Here is a 10,729-nt window from a genome sequence, read left to right on the forward strand (position 1 = left end):
CCTCGTGTCACCGTCCCTGCCTACTCACCGGAAGAAGAGAGGCGAATACCACCTGCACCCCCGTCTCCTTAAGCTTGTCCCCCCAGAGCCTTGAATTCCTTCATAATGCGGTCAGGGTTGCCACTGGCCACGTCATTCATTCCCATGTGGATGACAACCAGGGGGTACTGGTCTGCAGGTCGGATGTAGGCCGGGATCCTCTCCCTGATGTCCCAAGCCCCAGGCATGAAGCAGACCTCTCTCATCATGGAGTCAGGCTGGCAGATGGGACCTTCCAGTCCTCTTAGGATGGAGTCTCCAATGACGAGGACCCAGTGTTTCTTCCTGCTGGTGTTCGCTCTCTGCCCATTCTTTGTCATGTGGGGAGTGGCACTGTCCCCACTGGAGGCAATTTCTCTGTCTTCCTCCATCACAGCTGCCAGGGCGTCGAAACTGTCAGGCGGGAATCAGCTTTTTAAAGCCTGCGGCTTGAAATTCCCGCGGTTGACCCCTCAGCCAATCATGCCTTCTGGCTAGGCCGGAAGTGCATGCCGGCAGCCCCGCCCCTTAGCAACCCTCCCGCTGGGATCCTGGGGTGGGAGGCAATACCACCCCAAGGGACTAGCTGGAGCTGCCCCCCCACTTGGGGGGAAAGGCCCCCCCCGCTTGGGGTAAAGGCCCCTGCTAGATCCACCCCCCCTGCGGTCTGCCTGCCTGCGTGCGGCTCCCTGTCAGGCAAGCTAAGAGGGCTCCGAAGGGCTTCCCCTCCAGATCTGCCTCAGCTGTGCTGTACCCTCTGCCCCACTTACCTTAGGCGGAATCAACTGTTGCTGCCCCCGCTACTGTCTCCTCCGCAGCTGCTGCCCAAACTGCCGAGGTAAGGAGGTACACGTGTGACACACGTGTGCCCTGCTCCCTCCGCTCCTGCTCCCCAACTGCCAGGGGAATTTCAAACCACGGGCTTATGTAGTACATAAATGAGGTACCACACTTAACTGCTTAATATTGTAACAAATAAAGCAGGGTTTATCAGCATCTTATCCCTTGTATGATTCAAAAAATTCCCTTATCACCACAGCAATCTTCAAATACTGAGTATGTGCAAAGGACTTTCTGCCATGGACTGAACATCTTTTCCTATGTAAACTTTTATTGCAACAGAGAAACCTAAAAACCCTTTGTCTCTGATCAAAGCTTTAAAGATAGCCATTAAATAAGCAGTAATACTGTAAAACAAGAGTGGAAAAAGAAAACCATCCTGTTTCAAAAGAGGAATGGGGTAAAAATGTACAATTTTGAAAGCCAGATATAAGAAAAGCTTGATCACTTATCTCCTCTTTTTAAGCATAATGGAGGCTTTAGCAGATTTAATCTTCATTATGGACTGTCAGGTTCAACAGATGCAGTTTGAAAGCCTGAACATCTCTAAAATCAACATGCATGAGGTGTCCTGTTATTGAACTGTCCTGATGAATGCTGTCTAAGTATAAAGAAAAAATATTACTAATCATCACAAGCCAGAGCTCTCAACCACATCAGTACCATCTTTTCTATGTTTGACCTCTTCTCTGTGGCATAACTAAGCAGGGTGACAGGACAACAGCTCTAGGTGCCCATGGGGATGGGGGATGAAAAAAAAAGGGCTTATGCCACAGCTGTGTAATTGCAATTATGGTAGCAGTGATAACAGGGAGTCTCCACTGGCTCCAAGTGCAGTCTCTTCCCTGGGTCCCTGACTCTGTTCTTATGCTGCTGCCTCCCCTATAAACAAATGCCAGGATTGCTAGTTACTGCTATTGTGAACACTCAATTAACTGATCTGTAATAAGGATACTGCAGACCACACTGATGCCACTTGCTTCTGAGGATTAAAACATAGTTGTTATAGTTGTTATAACAATTTGTTTAAGACTGCTACTACAGTTCTTATTAGTTCAGGGGTGGGCAAAATATGGTCTGTGGGCCTGATCCAGCCCATGGTTGGGCACCTATCAGTTGAACGTATCCAGCCCATGGCTGCCCCCACAGTGCCCTGCATGGGGCTATGCCCTGCCCATTTCCACTTAGAGCAGCCCTATCAACAGCCCCAGCCAGCATGCACAACCTCCTAGCAGGGCTGCTCCCAGGGCTGCCTGGCTACTACTTGGCTCTCCCCAGCCCCCTGCTGCCTTCAGCAGCTCCTCCTCCTCCTGCCCCTGCTGTGCTGCTCCAGGCAACAGATAATGCAAAGAAGGGCAGTGGCCATGGGGACATACGTTGGGCGCCACAGACCCAACCAGGCAGTGGGGGAAGCTGCAGCCAGGCATGCGTGGGGCTCCAGTTCCTGGCCATCTTCTACCTACTCAGCTTCACACAGGTGGCTGCTCATCACACTGGACAGGCAGAATGGATGGAAAGCAACTGGGAGCTGGAGTTGGAGCCCTGCATGCTGGGGCAGGAGCCACCTAGCTGCAACTTCCCTTTTGCCTGGTTGAGCCTGTGGTGTTCATAGTCCTGGGCATCTGCTGCTGGCATGCTTCCCCATGGCTTCCCTACATTACCTGTTGCCCAGAATGGCACAGCAGGGGCAGGAGGAGCCATTGGAGGTGGAAGAAGCCAAGCACTACACAAGCTGCTGTGGTAGCAGCCCTGTGCTCGCTGGACAGGGCCGAGGCTGGGGCAGTGTTGTCTGGCTAGTACAGGGTGAGTGTGGGTGCGAACGCAGTGCAGGCTATCCCAAGTGGGAGTGGATTAGGCTTAGCTCCATGTAGAGTGCCATGGAGGCAGCTGTGGACCAGAGAGCAGACCAAACCTGTGCTGCACAGCCTGGGCGAGCTCTGCTGTACATGCCCCCTACTCCCCGCTCCATCCCTTCCCCTCACCTCCAGCCAGCTCCCGGGACCTAGTGCATGGGTTGCCCTCCACACAAATGCACACACACCCCTCCACACATACACATCCCACAACCCCCACACAGTCACCCCACACAGCTACCCCACATCCCCCCTACACACCCATGCATACACCCCTCACATACCCACCCCCACACGTACACCCATACAGACCCTCCCCCCCACAATATACAAGAGTAAGACTATTTTGAGCTATTATGCTATTGCCTTTATATACTAAAAAAACATAAATCTGGACAAAAAATACTTTTTGAAATAAAATTAAAATATGTTATAGGTGTTTGATTTTTAGTAGATTATTTGTTTTTTTATCTATAATTTGTTAAAATGATATCGTCTGAAAGATTTTGTGTGCAGCCCTTGACAGCTCACTGTAACAGGGGCTCAGGCAGAACCCCTGTTACTGGGGAAACCTGGGGCACAGGGGATTAAGAGAACTAAGACACAGCAGTGGGGGGCTTGGTACACTGGGTGAGGATTAGGGTAATCATGGCCACCGCTACAAATAAAAGCGGGGCTAGAAATCAAGTGGTTGCCCTCAGGGTACTGGAGTGAAGGAGAGCGATTGCTGCAGAGCTGGCGGAGCAAGAAGGACACTGCGGGCAAGGCCAGCACCAGTGAGACGAGGAATACTTAACCCAGGGGCAGTGGCCAGTGGGCAGCTGGCTAGATCCCAGGGAGGTTGGGAATGTGGCCCTCGGAGACCAGACTCCAGGAAACAACCAGCTCTTGAACAAAGTGGCAGAGAGACAGCCGAATGAAGCAGTGGAGAGTGAGCCACGATCAGGAAATGAGCTACAGGGAAAGCTCATTCAGGGCACAGGAGCTGACAGGAGGCTGGCAAGACCCTAGGAAGGCTGAGGAACCAGACTCCAGAGGAGGATCCCCAGAGACAGCCGGATCTCAATGGGAGCAGCAGAGAGACAGCCACAGCCAGGAACAGAGCAGCAGGGAAGCTGCAATCAACTAAGCGGTGATACAGCTGCTTCTGTGTTAATGAGGCAATTAGCATGGTCAGCTGCATTGTATCCACTTCACTAAAGATAGGTACTTGGTGAAACTAACACCCGGGTGGTCTGGTGTTTCTCACCCTCTCCCCTCAGGAATTAACATCTAAATCTTTTTATCATCTTCTTAAGCATGGCAGGTGAGTCCTGGGGAAGAGAAGGAACATGCAGCTGACCCATGCCTACAAAGTGGTGCATTGGCTGGGAAACCGAAGCTGCACAGGGAGTACCATAAAACCATGGAGACCATGGAGTCCATGGACATTCAGACTCCATCAGACTGGCAGCAGGCCCATAATATTACTCTACAGCTGTTACAGGGCCAGCAGGCACAATTGGAAGATATGGTCCGAGTACGGACACAAGAAGCAGAGGCCAGGATCAGACTGTTCTTTCAGCAGTGGGATCTAAGCAAAAAGATTGAAGCCCAACAAGCGTCCCTGGGGAGAGCTGAAGAAGGCTCCCAGCTTCCTAGGATGACACCCCAGGATGATGTGGATGCCTATCTAGAAGCTTTCAAGAGAACGGCCACCACTTGTAAGTGGGACCCGAGCAGCTGGGCAATGCATATAGGTCCCCTCCTCATTGGCCCTGCGCAAGCAGCCTAATGGGCTCTCACATGAATGGAGGCCTGACACTATGGGAAGGTAAAGGAGGCCATACCCTAGCACCTTGAGATATCCCCAGACATGTATCGGCAGAAGTTCTGGGCCCGGAAAGAGACAGAGGGACTACACCCATGCCTGCTTGCACAAACTCTGAGAGATCTGGTGGAACGATGGCTACAAGCAGAGACCAGGTCCATAAGGGAGGTAGTGGACTGCATCATCCTGGAACAGTTCCTTGTTTCCTCTAGCGCCCCCTGGCATAACAAGTAATAACAGCCATAAGTTGTTGGAGAGAAGGTTTAGATTAGACATCCATAAGAACTACTTCACAGTTAGGGCAGCTAGGATCTGGAACCAACTTCCAAGGGAAGTGGTGCTGGCTCCTACCCTGGGGGTCTTTAAGAAGAGGCTTGATGCCTACCTGGCTGGAGTCATCTGAGCCCAGTTTTTCTCCTGCCCAGGCAGGAGGTCGGACTTGAAGATCTACAAGGTCCCTTCCGACCCTACTTCTATGATTCTATGATTCTGACTGATCTAGGGGGCAGCACTCAATGCTGGGTCAGGCAACATCAGGTAGAAGAAGCCTTGCACCTAGCCAAGGACTATGTTGCAGCCGAAGCAGAAGGCGAGGGCCCTAAGAAGGAGTGTTCAGATGGGACTGGGATGATGCAATGATCGGAAGGTTCTGGCAAAAGAAGAAGAGGAGAGGGGACCCAACTTTCAGGCCAAGAACCCAGGGGCTGGGATGCCAGGGACATAACCTGCTATAGGTGTGGAGAAAAAGGACATGTGTTGCAGTTCTGTCCACACAGACCCCAAGCTGAGGCAACGGTAGAGAGTCCTCATGAAGAGAAAATGAACTGTAGTTTCAGGTGACACAAGGGGCCCGAACATCAGAATAAACCAGTAGTCGAGGTTCGAGTGGGAGAAGCCATCATCCCTGTAGTCATCAACGCTGGCTGCTCCCAGTCCATGATAAGGGCAGACCTAGTACCCATACAGCTAGGAAGCCCAGAGTTGCCTATGACTATTGTCTGCATCCATGGGGCCTCATACACTTACAAGAGAAGATGGCTGCGGCTGTCAGTGATGGGCCGCACAGAAGAGATAGTGGTGGGGTTAGCAGAGACTCTCTCCTGCCCCATGTTCCTGGGAGTTGATTGGCCACACTTGAAAGAAGTAGTCTCCCAGGTACTACGGGGCATACGGGGCCTGTCAACTATGAGGTGCTTCAGACGGAGCCCACGAGGAGAAAACAAATCTATCATGTTAACTTCCTGAAGAAGTGATGTCAAAGGGAGGGGTGGATGATACAGGATCCAATTGAATGTGAAGAACTAGAAGGGGATAGGGAATCTTGGAGGTTGGGGAGCCCTCACCAAGACCTGAGGTAGATGACCGACTTGACCTCAAACAGCAAGAGACTTTGGGGGCCTTAATAACCGAATATCATGTGTTGTGTGAGATCCTGAGGGAAGCCCAGGGAGTAGTATATCACATCAGATCCTACCCAGACAGATCATATGCAATCATTGAAGGAGGCTACCCTGGCACCTGTTGCCCACGGTCAAGCAGGAGGTTGATGTGATGAAGAAGTTGGGCATCACTGAGGAATTTAAGAGCCCCTGGAGAAGCCCAGAGTGGTGGTCCTGAAGGCAGATGGCTCCATAAGGTTGTGCATTGATTATCGCAAGGTAAATGAAATAGCAATGTTTGATGCTTTTCCAGTGCCCCAGGTAGCGGATATGCTGGAAAAGGTAAGCCAAGCCAAATACATCTTAACCTTGAATCTCACAAAGGGCTATTAGCAGATCCTGATGACACTGACCAACAAGGAAAAAACTGCCTTTAGAACCCCATGGGGCTTATTTCATTTCAGGAGGATGCCATTTGGACTCCATGGGGCGGGAGCCTTGTTCCAGCATCTGATGGACCAACTGTTAGCATCCCATCAAGAATATGCGGCTATGTATGTTGACATCATCGTCTTCTCCAGCAACTGGGAAACACACTGCTACCACCTATGGGAGATCCTCAATGACCTCCGATGGGCCAGGCTGACCACGAATCCCCAGAAGTTCTCACTGGGAAAGAGAGAGACCCAGTACCTCGGATTCATGGTCAGACAGGGAAAAATAAAACCCATAGCTGCCAATGTGGCAGCCATACGATGACACCCCTTGCCTCAAACACTCAGACAGCTACGGTCTTTCCTGGGTTTCACCAATTATTACAGGTGCTTTATCAAGGATTTTTCAGAGAAGGCAGCACCCCTGACAGATGACCAGAGGATGGAAGAACCAGATCCAATGGAACTCATCCTAGCTTTCAGACAAGTTAAGGCAGTCCTATGCCAACACCCAGTGCTTTATATCCCAGATTTTGAAAAGATTTTTTTTTTTTTACAAACAGATGCCTCTGGCACTGCATTAGAAGTTATCCTCTTCCAAGAAGAGTGGGGAGAAGAGAGACCAATAGCCTTTGCTAGCACAAAACTGACACCCACAGAAACCCGATATTCCACAACTGAGAGAGAATGCCTAGCTATCTGGTGTGGGGTGGAACTCTTTCGTTATTACTTACTAGGCCGGAAGTTTGTATTAAATCGCAGACCATGCACCCCTACACTGCCTACAAACAGCCAAACTAGATAATGCTAGACTAAGATGGTCTCTCGTTTTACAATCCTTTTATTTTACAGTGAACCACCAGTTGGGAAAGAAGAGTGGGCATGTTGACTTCCTGTCATGCACCGAACACACGACAGATACTGGTGAAAGGGCGAAGGGTCTGAGAGACTGTGCCGAGGATTACGAAGACATGGCAACTTTAAGTTTCTTTGAACAAAAGGGAGAAGGTGTGTAACAGGGGCTCGGGCAGAGCCCCTGTTACTGGGGAAACCCGGGGCACAGGTAATTAAGAGAACTAAAACACAGTGGTGGGAGGCCTGTCACACTGGGCGAGGATTAGGGTAATCATGGCCACTGCCATCCATAAAAGTGGTTGCCCTTGGGGCACTGGAGTGAAGGAGAGCAGTTGCTGCCAAGCTGACGGAGCAAGAAGGATGCTGCGGGGAAAGCCAGCAAGTTGGATGTTGGACCAGTGAGATGACGGATACTTACCCCAGGGGGAAGTGGTCAGTTGGCAGGATCCCAGGGAGGCTGGGAATGTGGCCCTTGGAGATCAAGCTCTAGGAAACAACCAGCTCTCGAACAAAGTGGCAGAGAGACAGCCATGATTGGGAAAGGAACTACAGGAAAAGCTCACTCAGGGCACAGGAGTTGACAGGTGGCTGGCAAGACCATGGGAAGGCTGGGGAACCAGACCCCAGAGAAGGATCCCCAGAGTCAACCGGCTCTCAGTGGAAGCAGCAGAGAGGCAACCATGGCTGGGAGCAGAGCAGCAGGGAAGCTGCAATCAACTAAGCGGTGTTGTAGCTGCTTCTGCGTTAATGAGCCAATTAGCGCGGTCAGCTGCATTGTATCCACTTCAGTAAAGATAGGCGCTTGGTGAATCTAACACCTGTGTGGCCTGGTGTTTCTCACCTTCTCCCTCAGGAATTAACATCTAAATCTTTTTACCATCTTCTTAAGCGTGGCAGGCCAGTCCTGGGGAAGAGAGGGGACGTACAGGTGATCCACACCTACACTCACCTAAACCCATTCAGTGCCCCTCTAGTTGAAATAATTGCTCACCCCTGTATTAGTTACTGAGCTGATTGTCAGCACCCATCTAGGGGCAGCTCCTACCCAGGTGGAGATTGTGGCTGCCCCCAGCCAGTGGCAACAATATAGTCAGCATGCAGTTTGGAGACCTGGGCTGGCCTGGTTTGATTCTGACAATCAGCTAATTGTGAGGCATAAGCCCCAGAGAGCCCTGGTGTACGGGCATGCCACACATTCAATTTAAGGCACCATACAAACTAGCTATAAAAATGTTCTATGTTATATGTGGAACATTTATATGGGTGGTTTGCCATTTTATGGCACCTTAAATTATATGCACATGTAGCACCCCTACCATTTATGCCATGAGTAACATGTAAATTGTGGCATAAATGCAACATGTAAAGGGACGATGAAACATCTGGGGCTGGTTGCTGTTAGAAACAGGATATTGAGCTAGACAGGTGAATTATGAGTCTGTTCTTCCAAACAACTACACCCCTTTCAGATGCCCTATGAATTATGATTTTAATTTATTTGTAATGTATCTCTTGTCAAGGCTTGATTTTTTTCCCCCTGCAAACATTAAACATTAAACTTGTCAAACATTAATTTTTTTTTTCTGGTCATTATAGAAGTTTTCTTGATTTGTGAGATCCTGAAACCTAAAATTTAAAGAAGTCTTTGCTTTAAGCACAAGGAAAAAGCATAGTGTATTGCTGATATATGCTGCAGGGTATTCAGTAAGCATTATTCTGAGGATCTTTTCATGACTTCTTTTATTTATGCATCAATACAGGATCTAAAGGCATTTTTGAATGTCATTCAACCTTGCAATAGCCCTGTGAAGAAGGTGGCATTGCACCCATTTTACACATAAGTACAGAGAGACCCAGCAAGTCAGACTCACCCTTGCAAAAAGATTTGGGGATTTCAAAGAGGATTTCCTTATTCTCATTTGAACATTCTATGTGAGGGTCAGTGATAATCTGCAGCATAGATAAAGGTGTAATGAAATCATGGGGCAGAGCTCTCTGCCTCATACCTGGGGCATTGTATGTGGTTGTTCCACAGGTATGCCCTGTGGAAAATATTTGAAAGGGAGCTGCTTGGCAGCCCACAGTAATCACTTATCCCTGTTTCTGTGACTGGGAACAATCAGTCTCTCCTTGCACATGCAGATATTAAGCTACACTGTGAACACACTTTTTTAAAAGCTTCTATCATAGATTTACATGCATGCTATCACCTGAGTTAATCAATAACAAGGATTGTTAGAATGAGAGTTGACTAGCTATAGAGGTGGTTAGAGCAGCTGGATTTGCTAGTTATTTTTTTAGCCAAAATTGCACACACTTAAGAGAATGTGGAAAAAGAAAAAATGAGAGATTGAAAAATAAAATAACTATATTTGCATCTTTTTTTGGCAGTTCATTTTTGTATGATGCAAGGCTGACACATCCAGTGTGTGTGTGTATGTGTGTGTGTGTGTGTGTGTGTGTGTATATATATATATATATATATATATATATATATGTATAGTGTATATCACTTCTTTATAAGAGCTGGTGTGCAGAAAAAGATATCCCACCCCAAGGAGAACAGGTATTTAGCTAGAAAGCCATGAACTAGATGAGTTGCTCCCCCTGTACAATGAAGTTTGCTTCAACACAAAGCTCCAGGTGGTTTTAATTTCAAACTGAATTTCTAATCTTCTTTTCCAGACTCTCAGAGCAAAAGAGAAGATTCTTATGGTTTTATCGTTCCTATTGTAATAATGAAAATTGCTCCCTTCCTTTGGTCTTGGGCAGTGCACCCAGCTGGGATCGAAAGGCCATCTCGGAAATGTATGCAGTGTTAAGGGATTGGAGATTTTCTAACCCTTTGGAGGCACTCGGGCTTCTGACTTTCAGGTAAGTGAAAATTAAGCAAGTCAGAGAATAATAATAAATAGAAGGAAATCCTGCTGATTAATTCAGCACTTTGATGTGTGCAGCATAATACCAAGATTTGGTTCATTGACTGTCTGCTTTCAGCTATGCTTCTGCGTCAAAGTAAAGACGTAATTGGAACCCTTCTGCTGACCTTGAGCTGAATATACCAGCCCTGCCTTCTTGGCTGAGAAGGTTAACTATTTTTCAGGATAATGAAAAGTGTATTTCATTCTATATAACAGATTCAGTCACTTTCTAGTAACAGGTGATTAGTCAACTACTTAACACTTATAGCATATCTTCAAATTGCTGTGCAGAGACAAAATAACAGACATGAGACTGAACTATGCTCCCAGGTCAAGTTGCCATATAAAACTATATCTGAACCTAACCTCTGTCACTGGCCCTTTCAACTAAAACAGAATGAGCCAAAACTTTCATATTTTCTAGGGTCGGAAAGGACCTGAGCAGATCATCGAGTCCAACCCCCTGCCATGGCAGGAAAGAGTACTGGGGTCAAACGACCCCAGCAAGGTGTACATCTAGCCTCCTCTTAAAGACCCCCAGGGTAGGAGCCAGCACCACTTCTCTTGGAAGTTGGTTCCAGATCCTAGCTGCCCTGACCGTGAAGTAGCGCCTCCTGAT

At 48.4% G+C, this 10,729-nt stretch overlaps 1 protein-coding gene across 1 annotated transcript in view; it reads left to right on the forward strand.

The window, feature by feature from the left end:
* Positions 1 to 10,729, forward strand: part of PIK3C2G (phosphatidylinositol-4-phosphate 3-kinase catalytic subunit type 2 gamma) — a 448,194-nt gene that overhangs the window by 156,712 nt on the left and 280,753 nt on the right. The window contains exon 16 of the mRNA XM_019515837.1: positions 9,875 to 10,063. Coding sequence (XP_019371382.1) covers positions 9,875 to 10,063 — 189 coding nt within the window. The remainder of the gene's footprint in view (positions 1 to 9,874; positions 10,064 to 10,729) is intronic.

The sequence above is a fragment of the Gavialis gangeticus genome, unplaced genomic scaffold, assembly GCF_001723915.1.
Source record: "Gavialis gangeticus isolate Ggan-Ray unplaced genomic scaffold, GavGan_comp1, whole genome shotgun sequence".
NCBI classification, from domain to species: domain Eukaryota; kingdom Metazoa; phylum Chordata; order Crocodylia; family Gavialidae; genus Gavialis; species Gavialis gangeticus.